Here is a 17,055-nt window from a genome sequence, read left to right as displayed (position 1 = left end):
TAATGTTTGTATAGCGTCACCTTCGCGGCGAAATTCGGCGGACCTCCTGAAGACTCTATTAGGTCCCCACGGCCAAAACGGAGTTTGTTTCCTCTGCCGTGCCACCTCTCGGAGGTCTGTAAAACTTATAAACGTAAACAACAGCAAGAATGGTGTGCGAAAAGTGTACGTTTTCAGGCGTTTGCGATGCATAAGAAATGTTTTCTTCGTGTTTTTGTCAAGGATAAAAAGCCAAAGAACCTTTTAATACATCAAAAGTGAATTCGTCCTCATATTTAATTGCGAAAACTTTGATTGTTCATGGTCAGTTGTATCCGGTTATCTAAACCATAGATATTGCTGACCCATTGCTGTCCGGAATTAGAGTCTATTTTATACACACTGCGTACAGATGCATTACTGGCACTGCCATCGCCTAAAAATTATAATTTTGTTGTTGCTGCACTAGTTTATAACTCGCTCCACACTACAGCCTCTGCTCTGTGCTGAATGACTGAGTAATTCTGTGCTAATTGTGATGCATCAACATACATTGATCAAAATACTATGACTATGTGATTATGTCATTACAGGTCAGAAAAAACTTGGAAAGGTGATCACACCTGATCCATGGAAAGCTGGTGCTTCAAATGTGACAGGTAGGATATTCCTAAGTATAAGTAGATTTTATTGATTTTACAATGACATGACAATTGTTTTGTTGTTTCTCAAAATTTAAATCTCAATGGTGTTATTTATTTGATTGCACTTTCAGATACTGGTGGCCGCAAAGTGAATGAAAACAAATTCCTCACTTCAAAGAAGAACAGATTTTCTCCGTACCAGGTCAAGTTTGAAAAATGCCGGATTTGTAAAACATCGGTGCATCAGGTTGGATCACACTATTGCCAGGGTAAGTGTAGCAAAGGGCGGTCAAAAATGCAATGAAATCTTCATTTGGGTAATAAACAGAGCCAATTCTAGCATGAGTGCTTGGCTATATGTAACCTGATCTGTATCTCTTTCTTTAAGCAACATTATCAAAGGGGATATTGGGTGCACAATTCAGCCTGTGCCTCCTATTTCGGGATGTATGGCATTGTGTATTGCCTACCAATGAATGAGGAATCCGAATTACCCAACAAATGTATCAACAAACACTAGTGCAGCCCACTTGGAGACAAAATTATTTTGCTGATGTGAAAGTTTCCTTCACGATTTGCATAAAACTATACAATTTCATGAAATTTTATGGCATGGCACTCATGAAGTTTTTTTTTGTCTTCCAGGATGTGCGTACAAGAAAGGGATCTGTGCCATGTGTGGAAAGAAAGTACTTGAAACAAAATCTTATCGCCAAAGCTCAGTATAAACATATCGGACAGCTGTTGAATAAGATATAATACATGTAAACACTGTGCTGTCTTTGTAACTCAGCACAATGTTTCGAAATTGCATGGCCAGTCACAACATGTGAAAATGACATTAGACTACATGTAAAACAGTACCGGTAATGTAAATTACCACCGTTTCAGTGAGGGATTTTGACTGGTTTTGGTCCTTAGCACTGTGCTTTGAATAATGGAAAAACAATGTAGATCTGATCATAAAGAGATCACTCACTCTCTGTTCCCTGATAAAATTGAAGAATGTTGGACATTTTATCATTCTTATAGTTGAAAGAATTTTTAGCAATTCGAGGTATGCCGACCGGGTGAATTTCTGCATACAAGGAACTAAATACAAAATCATGCTTTGTGAGAGGAACATTCTCCTGGCAGATTTGAATACTTGATGCATATCGCATTATGAAGTCGGCCATCCCTTCAGCATGTAATGTAAGGGTTATGTTGACAATTGTATATAGCACATGAAATCGGAGCTGCTTCAGTCCAAGCATACCTGTTTATGTAAATTGATGTCTTGAAATAAATTTTATTCAAATCAATAGTTATTTTGTCCTGTATTTGTACGACAATATGATCTTGTGACAATTTTTTAAAGCAAAAACTTCCGTATTGGAACTGTACTCAAGTCTTTCTATAGAATTATGCATCACCTGGTTGCGATTGTCCCACACTGGCCACATGCTTATACGACCCTCTGAGGACCCTTTCAACCTTCACAATCAATAATTGGCAGGTTGCTGGTCGCCACTTAAAGTTCCCTGTAATCAAGTTGCAACCAACTGGCATGGCCATTGGGTTGTCTCCACCTCAAGTTCTCTCATCATGGAGGTTGCAGGCAAGTGGCAGATCTCAATCTCGGTTCCCTTGGATCAGGTCACAACCATCTGGCATATGTGGCTGGTCTCCACCTCGGTCCCCTTGAAGAAAGTCCCAACCACAATCATTTTAGTTCCAAGCTTAGAGTTGCAGCCAAATGGCATGGGAAGTGACTGGTCTCCACCACCGTTTTATTGGACCGAGTCCCAACAAACTGGCATCTCAGTTCCTTGGACAGAGTTGCGGCCAACTGGCATGGCAAGTGGCTGGTCTCCACCTTGGTTCCCATCACCGACTCCCAACCAACTGGCATCCGAGTTCCCTGCAACCAGCTGGCATGGCAGGTTGCTGGTCTTCAGCTCAGCTCAATACCAAGCCTATAGACAGATGAGATGAATGGAATTTCTGCCTTCGACAGAAGGAAAAATAGGAGTCAAGATTAAGACATCATTTTTATTTATAATTCTTCCAAGATTAACAAGAACAATGATATTATTTTCTCGGAACCAAACATTGATATTGGCATCTGGCTTGTGGACCTTTGGTTCCCGATCGGGTCGGGTAAATAACCTGCTTTTCTAACATTCTTGGTCACACTTTCATCAAGCTCATTACATCTTCCTTTATCTTGTTAAAGACATCATGTGGCAGGCATTCATTTTCAAGAGCTCTGTCTATAACCTCTTCAGTGATACTCTTGAAATTCTCCCTATCTGAAAAGTACCAGAATGTTTTTTTACAGAATGCGAGACATAAAACCATTTTGGAACTAAAGTGGTTAAATGGACTGCGGTGAATAATGAAAAGGATGGAAAATTTGGCAATACCGATCACTGCAAGTCCGTTTGGTGGTCAGCAAATTCAATTAAGTTTTGGCCTACATATCTTTGTGTAAAGTATCAGCAGTAATGGCATTGCCGAAAAAAAATTGTTCATGATTTTGCTTAGCTCCTTATTTTGTTGTTTGCTCTCCTTTCGAATAATTAAACAAAAATTAAACATGTAATTTTACCTCTGATTGGTAAATGCCCCGATAGTTCAGCAGCAGCAACATTAAATGGGTTGTCCGCCTTGGAAGCTGAAAGAATGAAGAAGAGTATCAGCAATGGGCAAAGAAAATGTACAAAAGTCATCATCACTTGAACCAGCCACGAGATAAGAAAGACAGGACTCCTTCACATCCAATTACAAACCACATTTCCAGATAGTAAAATGCTAGACATCCACCCATCATTGACATTTGGGACTGACGAATGCCATCTTTTTTCAGCGATGTTTTAATTACAGAGTCCGTACTTACGAACTGAAACTGATTGTCTGGGCCATAGGAAGATTCGGACGGTTTGTTTATTATGGTCATCAAATGCTCTCCCTCTTGTCAAACTCATATTATGCGCAAAGTTGTTGTCAATGAAGTAGGATGTGATCCTGTGGATTTTTCTGAAAGGAAACAAAATGGTTTGAAGGACTGTCACATAATTTTACGTCAACAGAATCTCAGCCAGATTCTTGGATGCGCACAAGGACAAAGTCACAATCAGCTTCGAAAAGACTGGCCAAGGTCCAATGGTTCACCAGTGTGATCAGATATGTACATTATTGGCAGTCTTCAGTAGCGGTTACAAGTTTTGAACAAGGATGATGTCACAGTCAGCTTCAAAAGCACTGGCCAAGGTTCATCATGTGACCAGCGATGCATTAACATAAGGATGCATGGCAATATATCTTAACTTGCCAAGTCAGTGAAATGAATAGAAATTATCACATAAGTATCCAAAATGACCTAAAACCTTCAGAGATTACTTTCAGTTGGAAAGAGTCTACTCACTTGCATAAGTTAGCGATGTCTTGACCAGCAAGTTGAAACGCAAATCCATGGACAAGAGATTCTGTTAACTCGAAGCAGCCATTACCTAGTTCAGTAGCATCCTTGCAAAGAGGAAATGGGTTGCAATATTAAAATGATAAATCAGATGCGTTTTAGATATTGGAAAAAAAGACTGGTGTTATCGTTCAGATTATGAGCCCAGATTGATTCTTGTACTTGGTCCATACTGGTCGCACCACAGTGAAATTAACTCGCAATACTAAAATCCTACCTACCATAGTTTCAATAATCTGACTCTGATGCAAATACCAGGCATGGAGGTGTAAATGGTTGACGGATGCAAAGGCACGCAGGCTGTTGAATGCAACACGGAATGCACTAAAAGAAAGAAGACGATTGCTAAGTTGGCCCAACTAACTCACAGGAATCGTCCTTTCAAATGAAGGTAAATTTGTAGTAAACATCGCCATGAATCAGCTCTGCAGCAGGGGCAAGCTCCATCTGACAGCGACACTTGTATTTCGGACTTTGAAAAATCTGTTCAACTTAAACCTAGCTACTGAGGAGTACTACATTATACAACAGAACAGACATCCATTTTTTAACCTAATGGAGCATGACACCAAAGTGTAGGTTTTTCTAGAATGACCGCTTCCACATTGTTTAGAGTGCACAGAAAAAACTGAAGCTTCACAGTCCATTCACTCACCAGTCTGATAACTTAATGGTCACAGTTTGTCAGATTTGTTAACATAATTCACCAATCTACTTGGTATGAAATACACCGACCTAATACTCACGGCGATGAAGATAGTAGCATTGTTTCAATTCCAAACCTAATGGCATCTTCTGTCAGGACCTGGTTAGTACAGCTTTCAACATCTGTGACCAACAACACATGTCCATACCCCAGCGGACTTACATTGATGACCACTAAATTTTGGGGCTGGAAAAGAAGTTTCATAAGGTTTTTCATAGAGAACTATGTCTACTTTACAAAGTTTTCGGATTCGTTTTTTAGCTCATTCATTGGAAACTTCAATCCCTTTATTATCACCAGTATTCAACATAACACCTTCGGGCATATCACTGCTATTTAGAGCCAATTATGGTCCAGTTGTAACAAATCAACTTACAGTTTTCGCATCATCCTGCTCTCGTTTCATCTGGAATAATATCTCATCTGGCTTAATTTTGTTGAAGTTAAAATTGGTCGGATTGAACGGTTGGCAGATATGGTCTATTTGTTGTGGCTTTCTTCTTTCAGCGAATCGCTTTTCATTTAACTGAAGGAAATATTTTGGGCAAAATATAAATGAGGTCAGCATTGGGGACATCAAGATATTTTGAGCATTCATAATCATAATTTCCAATGGATGGAAACAAATAATGCTCATACGCAAGACAACAATGAAAGTCAATGCTGGGTTAGAGACTGTATATTTCCAAGAATACCGAGTAACAGCCTGGCCAAACATATGGTATAATTGAATATACTCTGTTAACGAGAAAAGCACCCAATTGGAAGAAAAAGAAGAAGAATTCTTTCTTAGCATATAATAAACAAGCAGTGCCACTTTCCTTGACTAAAGTCTCGAGGCTCAAAACCAAAAACTTTTAGAGATAGTCATGAAAAAAACTGCCTTTCGATACTGAAAGAGCCTTATTCTAGTTTGAAATTATATTTTACCTCAACTATGTAACGTTTATCGCCTGGTACAACTCGAGATTCAACGCCATTGAGATTGTATTTGAAATGACCACTTTCCATTGATGCATCCCATCGCTTGCAGAGTTCTTCATCAAACTAGAACGAGAAAGAGTTGAGAAAGTTTATTTAGTCATCCAAAGTGTGACTGTCCTGGCTATGCTGCCTGACACGTAGGTCTACAATAGGTAATGTTATAGCATATTCACCCACAGTAATGTATATCTACCGGTATACCATTCAATATTATAATCGACTTCCCTTCTTAATTTCTATGATAAGCACAAGTCTGAATGTAGAACTTGTTATAAATTCTATCTACAGAGACTCCTTTTCTTATCCTCTGCTCAGAAATGCAAGTTTTAAAAACCAGGCTACCTCAGATTTTGTCAATGAGTCACACCACTTCCGACCTTCATCATCAAAGTCGCTGGGGGAATAAACAAATGTGGGTGATCCTCCATAAGTGCATTGAATCTGAAATGTAAAAAGACGAAATTAGTTTATTTTTCATTTTTGACAGTGGATCAATAGATATCAATGATAAAAGTTCAAAGTGAACAGAGATCCTAGCTAACTGACATGGGTATACTATCATCAATTAGACCTGGCTTGACCTGGTCCGGGGCAATGATGAGTACGAGAGACTAGACCCGGTCTATTTCTAGTTTGTGGCAGTAAGTCTCTTTCATACATTTTCTGACCATGTCCATGGCCATGCTGTTTTTTTGGCACATACTGTAGCCGGCCTACTATGATTTTGACAACCGTCTTTTCAACAAAATAAAACACTGTCAAGTCTTTAATTTACATAACTCATGGATACCACTTACTGACATAGTACACGCATATATAATGAGAATCAGGCTGGTAGATTGGGTGATTTTAATGGGAAAATCGAAGACGTTATCGTGGCAAAATTCTAAATTCTGTGCCACCTGGCGTCGTAAATCGTAACTAAGCTAATATGGCAGCGCCCATGATTTCCACATGACTCAATTTTTCGAGCAATAAAAGACGAATATCTAATATTTCCTTTGTCTCAAAGTCTTTTATTCCTTAAAATCTGATTAATACGTAAAAGATGGATCAGGAGATTAGTTGGCTGAAAGAAAAATATGTTGATTTGGGTAATTTTGAAGTTCTTTTCGATCGCCTGTTATCCCGCCTGTACTTGCATACATGCACCACCTACACATGTGTGGCGGGCCGGTTTTAGGCCGGCATCATTCTGCCGCACCCTGTAGCTGCGCACTCTCTGGGAAATCAAACATGTACTGCCTGCTATCATGCACTGGACATATATTCTCTGTGATGGAACTACTGGTGAAAGATATCCTTGCAACTGTCAGAGGAAGCTATTGCCATATTGAAAGTCACAAAAAAGTCTGTATGGCACCGACTGTACTGACCGCATGCTGATTTGTAGTGTACTGTTGGTTTTCGATTTCTTAAGATTCAGAAAACGCTAGGCTATCACAGTCATTTCTGATATTTTATTCAAATTTCAGGTGAAGAGGTTTTGACGGGAAAGGTTTGCAAGAGTTTACTGAATGGACTCAAGTGGACTGGTCAGATTTCAGATGTTGGAGAAAAGCTGTTTCAAAATGTTAGAGATTACCTTGACTCCTCAGATGATGTGTATGCTGGGTAGGTTTTGGTCTCCTTTTCACGAAAAGGCACTTGGTTAGTGAAGGAGATTTTTCTTCTGAGTGGAATTTAGATTGTTGTCATGGTTGTTGGCATAGTTGATTGACAGATTTACCCAGAAGAACGACATTCGAATAGTGTCTGTAGAATCTGTATTCTTATTCCTTCAGCATTGTTACTTTAGCGATTACAGAAATCCATTTTCATTTCATCAACCTTGTCATTTCAGTGAGAGGGATGTTCTTTCTGTTGCCATTGCATGCCTTCAGATGTTTGTTCAGAATAATTGGACCGGGCCTCCGAGTGAGAAGAATCCTCTTGGATTTTTGCCTGATGACTTCATTGCAACATCTCAGGTGAGTTATGTGGTACTTTATTGTCCTCAATCCACTGTCCGTTTTACCGAATAATATTCAAGCGAAGTCATAAACATAACGATTAAAACTGGTGATAAATCGGGTAAACAAACAGATAGAGTTGAAATTGTTGTTCTTTCAGGTTTCTAATTTCAACGATGGGATAGAGAGTGAACTTGGTATGGATGGAGAATGCATCTATAATCTCACAAGGTACCCCCTCTACCTGTACATTGCCGAGATGATTTTGTCAGCTGGTCTTCAGTGTTTCAAACACTGCCAGGTAGGTGAATGAAAGTTGTTTGTCGGTCAGATATAAAGCAAGCTGCACAAATCGCACTAGTCTGACATCACAGTTTCTCTGTCTCGATATGATATTCTTTTCCTGCAGTGAAGATTTTTGAAATGGATCTTATGAGGACAAAGTCACAACCAATGGAGCTGAGTATGAAAAGATCAATTACCTGTAAATTTTTTCTATAAAATCTTTGCTTATCTTTAGACACACGAGTGGTGGATAATGAGATGTGCCCAGCTTCATCAGAGCTTGCTACAAGTGAGGTCTCCACTCTTGAAAGCACAGTTTATGGATCTGAGGACAAAAGGTCAGTTTCTAATTCAAATTGTAGTATAAATTTGTTTCAGTGTGTTTGTTCTACTTGGTAATGTTAACAGTCGCACATTGGTTAACAATACAATACGCACCCTGCCATTCCGTGGAAAAGGTTTATGGCAGAGGTTGGTTGATCTGGACTGCTGCTATCAATGTCAGCAAGCAAGCCAATGATTAGATCAGGTATAGCTGCAGAATTCATCATGAAAATCTTCCTCTGAATCGTGTAAAATGTAACTAGTTTTTACTAGCTACCCAGGTTGATGACCTATACTACTTAGTCCTGTTCTGATTTCAGTGTTAAAGTTAGAGCCAGAGTTACTGAAATTCAGCCTATCAGTAGCTGTTGAATTTCATATTGAAGCAGCACATCAATGCCTGTTCTATTTTGAATATGCAAAGGCGAGGGAACATTTAGCAAGAGCGGCTGAGTTGGCTGGGTTAGAGATTGATCTTACAGGTAAGGCATCTGTAATTGAATTGCCCATTAAACCATTGCCTTATATCCTTGGTCTTGTAGTCTCACCACTACAGTATCTTCAAAAGTTAGCTTGGCCTGATAGGATGGCGTCCAGCACTTACAACAGAAAGGAGCCTCACAGCCTAGTGGTTATCACTGCTAGCTACCACACAATAAGGCCCGGGTTTGATGAGGGTTGACAGCTCAGGTCTCACTCTTGCCTCTGTTCTTGCTTTCTTAACACCAATATTAGATTTGTAACAGAAAGTATATTTTCAAGGCGCTCCCGGAAAGCGGACAAAATTTCAAGAGAAGAGTTTGGCGCAACTCGTTGTTAGAACGACGAGAAGGAAATGTGATAGAGACACTGCCCCTGAGGAGCAGACCAAGCCAAGATCATTACCTAAAGACATTCCCCTTGACAACGATGTGCTGTTACCTATGATGAAAATTGAAGAAGGCCATGAAGTACCACAGGAAAAGTTAAAGGATTATGAGCAGAGCTTGATGCTTGCTATATGGTAAGGGCGTGCCTGTGTATTGACGAGCTATCCAGTTCAATTGCACTGTTGTTCTTCCATTTTCACTTCTAAGTTTGGTTCCTGAACAGTGCCACCAACTCTGTAAACCTTCGAAGACGGACAACTTTGTAATCCACTACACACATTACATTGATTGATAGTACAAGCTCGTTATTTGCACATGTATGAGCTAATCATCGATTGCCTTTCTTTTCAGCCTCGAGCACAAGAAAATGCAGGCAGGCAGTGAGTTACTTGATGACGAGATGAATGCATATCTTGATGTAAGTGGTAAACACCAACCATTATATTCTGCACAATGTTCTTATCAAGGCACTTTGAATGGTACTTATCGAGATTTCTTATATGTAATCCTCTCTCACAAATTCTCATTGTCTTCTTCTCCTTCCTTCCAGTACATCTTATCGAATGCACAGAGCTGGCCTGTTACCGGACATGCATTGTTTATGAGAAGTATTCTACAAAAGACATCCTTCAAACGAATACTAAGGACATTAGCTCAGGTTGAGGTAAGAGCCCATTCTCTAATTGCTTGGCAGATTAGAAAATCATCTTCTATCTGCTGACCCATGGGACCATTCCAACACAGTAGCATAATCGACTGCGCTTGGCTTGAAGCAAAGCCAGAAACTGCAATGATGCACACTACTGCCTTGCTTGTCAAGATTTCTTGTACCTGATGCCTATGCCAAGCCAAGGTAAGACCAGCAAAAATGTAGGCATAGTGAGAATCACGAGTAGCTTGTGATCTAGTCATTATGCGTATCAGAAAGACTAAGCCAGTACATGCCAATTGACACCCAACAATAGTAGCATGCAGCAAAGCACTCGGCTGAAGTGTCTAAATATATCTTGTACTTTCAGGAACTAGTTGCTCAATTCCGAGCAGACGACACCAATCCTTTAGAACGTCAGCACATGTTCTTCTCATCCGCCTTGCCGACATCTTGGTATACAGAGGTAGGAACATTTTCACAGCAGCTGAGAAGAGTTGTTTTATTGGTAGAATGGTAGTGAGCTATCCTCAGCTTGTTCGGAAGGAGAGGTGTCCCTCTATAAGGCTATTGTGCAAATTAGCTAGGACAAGTCCATTCCCTATTTGAGACCCATGACGAACGTATAGCTGTTTTACCCTCGTCAGGATCGGAAACTCTTATTTCATGCAGGCCTTTGTAGCGAGTAACCATAAATGTTGGCAATACATGTACGTGACGAATGTGTGACGAAGTCAGTGGTTCCACTGTTATGCAAAGGACCACTCTGTTCCGAGTCTTAAGCATGTAAACAATTTAGGTGGATATGTTGGTGTTCTATGTTACAATTGTCTTGTTTGATTCCAGAGAGAACTCGGTTATGTTCAAGTGAGTGTAGGATCGACAAAGACAGCCCTTGAGTTGTTCCTGCGTCTGCAGCTGTGGAGCAGTGTGATCGAATGCTATCAGGTGCTCGGTAGGAGAGAAAAGGTTTGCACACACATAATATCACTTTCATTTTGACTGAGGCAGGCATTTTCCTTGGAACTTCATTGTTGACTCTTCTCAGCAAAGGCTCCCAACTCAATATTTTCAAAAAAGCACATGAGAATCTGATAAGATTATGACTGTTTGATTGTTGTCCGGTAGTATCTCGGTTGAGTTCAGATTTCATTCAGATAGACATGGGCGTTTATTGAAAGGGTTATTGGAACTTTTTCAGGCAGAAAAGGTTATTCGAGAGCAGCTCGCCATCAAAGAGACTGCCGACTTGTATTGCTACCTCGGAGATGTCACGCATGATCTGCAGCACTACGAGAAGGCGTGGGAGATGTCGAAGAGGAGAAGTAGCAGAGCACAGAAGCACTGGGGCTTACATCTCTTCTCGGAGGGAAAGGTGAGGATATCTTTTCATGAAAGACTTTTATATCGTTCCTTTTCAGCCTATTGCCAATTTGTACCTGTGTCTCCAGCAAAGGTTAGAAAACTGGGGCAGAGAAGAACAGTACAGAGCCCCCTATATTTTAGAAAGAGTTGCCGGCTAAACTGAGAACAAAATCATCTCCTCACCCCCCCCCCCCCTTTACCTCCCTCCCACTATGGTGTACTTCCAGTCAGTTGTCAAGGCCCCTTTTTTTTTCTTTCAGACGAAAGAAGCCATAGATCATTTAGAGCAATGTCTAAATCTCAATCCACTGCAGGTATGTTTATCATCGATTGTTTGCATCAATCACTGGAGAACGTTCTGAGGAGCAGTCCAAAACTTTGTGATCTAGAGAGACTACAGAGAATTCATAACATTCTGACACATATTGTAGCTCTGAAATGCCAATCAAAAAGCTTATGCACATCGTTACTTACCTTGACAAAGATCATAAGCTTGTTGCATCTACCAACAGATTCCTTCCGCTGGTTTGTCATTGAAACAGTGGTCAATTTAACAGAAAGTAAGGCTGTGGTCTATGCTTTTGTGATGGACGTGGGTTATTGCTTTCTTATTCGTTCAATAGGAAGAGCTGTGGTTCACCTATGGATGTGCCTGTATGGGAGAAGGGGAGTTGAAGAAGGCCATAGCTGGGTTCAGACGATCGGTCGGCATTGAGCCGGATGTGAGTAGCCATCTTTGCCATTCAGGTGTTAGTAATAAACTGCTTCAGAGATGAGTATCATTGGATTACCAAACCTCCTCAAAGATCAGTATAATTGGATTACCAAGCTATCGTTGCTGTACAGCTGATACATGACACCAAACTGTCTCAACAATGGGTATCGTCAAGAATTCTTCGAATGATTTAAAAAAAACACCAAGCCCCTCGCACTCAATTGTGTGATGTGTGTCCCCTAGTATTACCCTTATTAACGTAACCCATCTGACACACTATCTAGCCACGATTCCACCTATCTTTGGTCTGAAGCGATCTCCTTGGAGTTACAATGCCAAAGGAGACTGTATATGAACGGAACTACACATTGACAATATGTTTTAACTGGCACATTCTTTCCCTTCCAGAGCTTTCAATCATGGAACAATTTGGCTGCCTGTCTCATCAAGGATGACCAAAAGTAAGTGATTGGCATCTGCTGCCCTAATGAAATCCAGTTTCGGTTTAGCAAAGAATAATTATAGGCAGAGTTGAAAGACCCAATTTCTTATTGAGTGATTTAAACAGACTGCATTGGTGTGTTTTGAACTTCAGGGCTCAGCCTGCCTGTTCTATAGCATGTCCTGTGGCAGTGGTGATGTGACATGCCTTTTCATTATATTGCTCTCCCTATATCCTTGTCAGCATGCAAGAATTTTTCTCACATATCCCGGTGCAGGGGACCCTCACAGTCTTGTACGAGTTTTGAACACGATAGGTTGTTTTCTTTACAGAGTAGCTGCATTTAGGATATTGGGTGAGGCTATCAAGTGCAAGTTTGACAGCTGGAGATTGTGGGAGAACTATCTGTTGGTAAGCCTTTTTTGATGGGAAGTGCTGTTGCACGAGGAAAAGCGTACACCTTGTGATCAAATGTTTGTGGGTTTGAGGTTGGTCAGTGCAAGTCGATGCTTTCAGCTGACCTAAAGTGGCCAAAGTAGCGCAAAGTGCAAAAAGATGTTGCATTTATTTTTTCCACTTCATTAGGTCTGTTGCAAGTCCTCAAATGGCAGGCAGCTATAATCTAGTGCAAAAATTTAGCGATTCTGATTTCAACTTATGTAGTGTACGTATAACCTCATGCTTTTGCAGATCGGTATTGACATCGGAAACTTTGAGCAAGGTATTCGAGCGTATAGCAAAATGTTGGATCTCAAGGATCGATACACAGATATTCAGGTAAGGGGGGGCAGTGGTCTTTCCATAAAGTCAATCTATGAATAAATGCCATTGAGTCTCTTTTCATGCAACACAGCAATGGTAAGAATGATTCGTTATGTCTTTCCATTAACAACAGTGGTCATTGTGCTTAGCTAGGAACAGGAAGTAGTCCGGTACGTTTCCACAGCCTGCAAAAATACACCTTTATGGAATATTTGTATGTGGGATAAGGAGTGGACGCTTTCATTGGATTCTCAGTGTAGTCAATCTCTTGTTTTAGCTGCTGACAATCCTTGTGAGGGCTGTGAATGAGGACATACCAAACGTTGAAGACAAACCATCTGCTCCTCTGCGGCCAAAACTGCTGGAACTCTTTGGAAAGATTACTTCCAAGGTATGGTATTTTCAAGGCTTGTCAATCCTGTCTCCTGTAAATGGTGGCCGATTCCAAAATATGCAGCACTGAAGAATATGACTGATGTCATTCTTAAGCCATGCATGTCCACTGGTGAATAATTTACTGCAATCTGCCGATCTTTGCGCAGCCGAGACAAGATTAGCGTGAAATCCAATGTACCCATATTCTCATGCACAGTCATCGTTTTTAGGTGACCAGTGATGCAGGTGTCTGGCAGCAATACGCCAAGCTGATAGGTCATGAAGACACAGAAGAGAACAATGTCAGGGTAAGTCAAATTTTTGTGCGGAATGGTTCCAAAGAATGTTTCTGCTACATGATACTCACTAATTGCCAATTCTTAAACATCTTGGTTACAATGTACCACTGTTTGCAGTGCACAATGCACTGTGCCTCGTTTTGGAGCAGCTTTTCACTGTTTATATTGAACTGTTTATAAAATAATTGCAGCTTCTTTGTCGGTTGTCTTCCTAGGTGATACAGTATTTACAGAAGGCCCTCAGGTGCATGATTCAAACGGATGAATGGCTGAAAGATATAGAGAAAAGTAAAAATGTCGCCCAAGAAGCAGCTTCAATAGCAGATGGTATGTAATGATTTATTAACAGTTGGTTTTTTTTGTCGCAAGCATTATAAAAACACTATGCCTCCCTTTTGAGACCTGAATTCAGAGGACCATCTGTTCTATTTAAAGTGGACTTGTCCCTGTATTCTGGTTGTGCCTTTGTCTTTAGAAGACCAATCTGGGACAAAAAAGCCTGAAGGGGGTGCACTGGGTCTGTGACGTGACTTATCATTTCTCTCCTTTTAGCCTATCTGGAGTTTGCCCAGAAGTCATCAAACACTGCCCAAGTGTTCCAGTTCCTATGTTCTGCCCGACTATCATTAAACAGCGTGGAGACTCAGCTCAGGGTAAATACTTCTTTTTGCTCTCAGTATCACTACAGCTTGAAGATATCTAATCATCTGATGTTTTGCGTTGGCCGTTTATTTGGGTCTAGTGTCATTAGAATACACCTGGCATCAATAATCCTTAGAAGTCAATTCTTTAATACTTTTATTCTATATTTTCAGCAAAAGCACCGTGATACTTTGGGAGAGTTGTTACCGGAGATTGTGGAATCGTGCGATACAGTGACGTCAAAGCTTAACACAATCATTGAGAAGATCGATGAACTAAACTCATGACACTGATACTGTTTCTTCTTGATAAGAGAAATTCATGTGCTTAGGGCTTTGCCCTAATACTTGAGCTATTCTGTTAAAAGTAGATCCTTTTGACAAAGTAGGTCGCATATTGGGTCTTTGCACCTTTTCTAAAACATCTTGATGTGAATATGAAAATGCTACTAATAATAATGCTTCAAATGTAACCTGGGGACTTATATTGTCCTGAAATCTAATATTGGGGGAACACCTGATGAGTACAGGGAAGCAGTCAAAAACGTCGCACTGGCCAAGATGATAAATCAGTGTAATCGGTCATTGGCGAGGTCATATATTCTGGACAGAATCCCAGGTCCAGAAAGATGTCCTTCGTTCAAAGACCATGGAGGATAACACAACCACACTGGTCCTATGTAAACTGTCAGACGTAGCTTAATGATCTTCAGTTGGGTCCTTATGTACCTAAGCAAATGCCTGGACAACGGCCTCGATGAGTTTATTCCTAATATCTGGTCAGCTACATTGTGTACCTAGGACCATTGTGACAATGACAAGCACAGCCTTCTCTTGAGGACAAGCAAGATCAATCCGAGTGCTTGTTTTTAAGGACAACTCTAGCACAACCATGATTTGAGGACAAATGGGTGTAGTAGCTTTAACTGTCCTAGTAAAGAGTATCATGGGGACAAAAGATTCGTCTTTATATAATAGAGAATCGTCCTTCATATCAACACCAAGTCTTCTCTTCCGAGGACAGTCATGGAAAAGAACAATCAGCTGAGAACAACCGTGACCACCATTACTCTTTTTGGCGACTGATAACCAAGAGGCTTTCTCTGTGAAAACCCAATGCTCTCTTAAGAGTACAACCATAACTCTTCCTCGAAGACAACCCAATTTGTACAAGCAGACTGTACTATTGCTCATCGTGACCAAGCCACTTATCATAGGACGTTTGGTGGCATCAAGGATTCATTAGAATAATAATGAATCCTTGGTGACGCTGACAACCGTGGGGACGAAGTCGAGCTGACGGGGATGCGGGGCTGGAAAAGAACTGCATCTTACCAAAATCCCACAACGGACACCTGGGAACAACCACCTGGCTCGAGGTCATACAAGGCAGGGGAGGAAGCCTGCTCTAACCGGTGTAGAAGTTCGAAATATCCTAGGATAGAATGTCCAGGGAACAAAGGATTCTATCATGCTCTTTAATCTCTGAGCTGTTGACGCTATGGCATTTATAGAACCATATACCAGATTCCGTCGGAATACAATAGGGTCGAACACTTGGCCAGGGGAACATTTTCTACTTCTACACCGGCCTAACGAGACCAAAGGCCAAATAGCCACGATAATTGAGCACATTCGTCGATGACGTTACCTGCAGTGGTACAGTCACGACTCTTCCTCGAGGACAGCCCGTGCACAATCATGGGGTTCCTTGAGGTCACCTAAGACACTTGCTCGGGGACATGTCGGAGACTCCCGATTGGCAGGAAGTACGCAAAGCCACGGCGCCAACTCTTCTTCGGGAACAACCCGCGTACAACCATAGATTTCCCAGAGGACAGTCGCGACCTCATTGGTGACAAGCTAAAGATGAACTAATGGTCTCTCTTGAGTGCGTTCGGCCACGACTCTTCTTCGTGGACAACCCATTTACAATCGTATTATTCCTCGAGGACACCCGAGACACTTACATGGTGTTTAGTCAGGGACTCTCAATGGCCTCTGAGTACGCAAAGCCGTAACCCAGACTCGTCTTCGGGGACAACCTTGTACAACCAACGACTTCCTTGAAGACAGTGCAGACACGTCCTTCGGAACAACCAAGCGACTTGGCGTACGTTCAGTCACGCCTTTTCTTCGATGACACCAATGTTCAACCATAGACTTATTGAGGACAGCATCAAAACTTCCTTCGTGACAGCTAAGACAATTTCTTGTATCACTGACAAGCCAGTTCCAAGTTCATCGATTTGCCGAAGTTCATTGGTATTTGTGAATCGTTTTGGTTGGGTAATTTTAACATAGCCTGACAAAAGCTGGTTCATCATCTTATATGCCTGGGTTTGTCTAAACATCAGAAACTATTATAGACGCCCCGAGGCAGACGACACATGTTTGTCTCACATGACACTCCATCGAATTCTTAGAATTGTTTCCCGTTTTTATTAGAAAATCGATTCGTGACGTCTTGGTGACATCACAGATTTATGGCGCGGCTGTTTAAACAAACGTGCTCAGATATGATATATCCAAGCCTCTCGGTCGAATGATCAATAAATGGTGTTGAAACAGTCAGACGATGAAATATTTAAAAGCAGCAGA

At 41.0% G+C, this 17,055-nt stretch overlaps 3 protein-coding genes across 4 annotated transcripts; 2 read left to right on the top strand and 1 right to left on the bottom strand.

Annotated features, from left to right (window-relative positions):
- Positions 1-100: 100 nt before the first annotated feature.
- Positions 101-1,927, top strand: LOC135484903 (cysteine-rich PDZ-binding protein-like). Its single transcript, XM_064766601.1, has 4 exons — positions 101-165; positions 573-638; positions 755-892; positions 1,269-1,927. Exons 1-4 carry the CDS (start codon positions 150-152, stop codon positions 1,349-1,351), a joined length of 303 nt encoding a protein of 100 aa, XP_064622671.1. The 5' UTR covers positions 101-149; the 3' UTR covers positions 1,352-1,927.
- Positions 1,928-2,661: 734 nt separating this feature from the next.
- On the bottom strand, positions 2,662-6,692 carry LOC135485501 (GDP-D-glucose phosphorylase 1-like). Of its 2 annotated transcripts, none has more exons than XM_064767594.1 (10): positions 6,574-6,692; positions 6,119-6,217; positions 5,723-5,839; positions 5,169-5,318; positions 4,833-4,978; positions 4,308-4,410; positions 4,033-4,133; positions 3,505-3,644; positions 3,217-3,282; positions 2,662-2,917 (listed from the first exon to the last, which is right to left on the bottom strand). In XM_064767594.1, exons 1-10 carry the CDS (start codon positions 6,577-6,579, stop codon positions 2,796-2,798), a joined length of 1,050 nt encoding a protein of 349 aa, XP_064623664.1. In that variant the 5' UTR covers positions 6,580-6,692; the 3' UTR covers positions 2,662-2,795. The 2 variants fall into 2 exon arrangements, with proteins under 2 accessions (XP_064623664.1, XP_064623665.1); XM_064767595.1 differs by lacking the exon at positions 6,574-6,692 and adding an exon at positions 6,323-6,400 and having other exon boundaries at positions 2,663-2,917.
- A 45-nt stretch (positions 6,693-6,737) lies between these two features.
- Positions 6,738-15,375, top strand: LOC135485500 (tetratricopeptide repeat protein 27-like). Its single transcript, XM_064767593.1, has 22 exons — positions 6,738-6,870; positions 7,252-7,390; positions 7,620-7,746; positions 7,889-8,029; positions 8,249-8,351; positions 8,658-8,819; positions 9,100-9,340; positions 9,558-9,624; positions 9,757-9,870; positions 10,226-10,321; positions 10,702-10,824; positions 11,057-11,230; positions 11,481-11,534; positions 11,844-11,942; positions 12,344-12,396; positions 12,710-12,788; positions 13,068-13,154; positions 13,417-13,530; positions 13,745-13,822; positions 14,029-14,140; positions 14,366-14,466; positions 14,629-15,375. The coding sequence occupies exons 1-22, from the start codon at positions 6,825-6,827 to the stop codon at positions 14,740-14,742; spliced, it is 2,424 nt and encodes an 807-aa protein (XP_064623663.1). The 5' UTR covers positions 6,738-6,824; the 3' UTR covers positions 14,743-15,375.
- Positions 15,376-17,055: the final 1,680 nt, after the last annotated feature.

Source organism: Lineus longissimus, chromosome 3 (genome assembly GCF_910592395.1).
Source record: "Lineus longissimus chromosome 3, tnLinLong1.2, whole genome shotgun sequence".
Classification (NCBI taxonomy): Eukaryota; Metazoa; Nemertea; class Pilidiophora; order Heteronemertea; family Lineidae; genus Lineus; species Lineus longissimus.
This window is presented reverse-complemented; position numbering and strand designations above follow the sequence as displayed.

Bases quoted from the DNA above. Each gene is read 5' to 3' on its own strand.
- LOC135484903 (XM_064766601.1), top strand. The intron at 639-754 runs GTAGGATATTCC...TTGCACTTTCAG, and splicing joins TGGTGCTTCAAATGTGACAG to ATACTGGTGGCCGCAAAGTG. The intron at 893-1,268 runs GTAAGTGTAGCA...TTTGTCTTCCAG, and splicing joins TGGATCACACTATTGCCAGG to GATGTGCGTACAAGAAAGGG.
- LOC135485501 (XM_064767594.1), bottom strand. The intron at 5,840-6,118 runs GTAGCCTGGTTT...TTCTCGTTCTAG, and splicing joins ACTCATTGACAAAATCTGAG to TTTGATGAAGAACTCTGCAA. The intron at 2,918-3,216 runs GTAAAATTACAT...GGTACTTTTCAG, and splicing joins GGGGCATTTACCAATCAGAG to ATAGGGAGAATTTCAAGAGT.
- LOC135485500 (XM_064767593.1), top strand. From the start codon at position 6,825: ATGGATCAGGAGATTAGTTGGCTGAAAGAAAAATATGTTGATTTGG. The intron at 8,030-8,248 runs GTAGGTGAATGA...GCTTATCTTTAG, and splicing joins AGTGTTTCAAACACTGCCAG to ACACACGAGTGGTGGATAAT. The intron at 13,823-14,028 runs GTAAGTCAAATT...TTGTCTTCCTAG, and splicing joins CAGAAGAGAACAATGTCAGG to GTGATACAGTATTTACAGAA.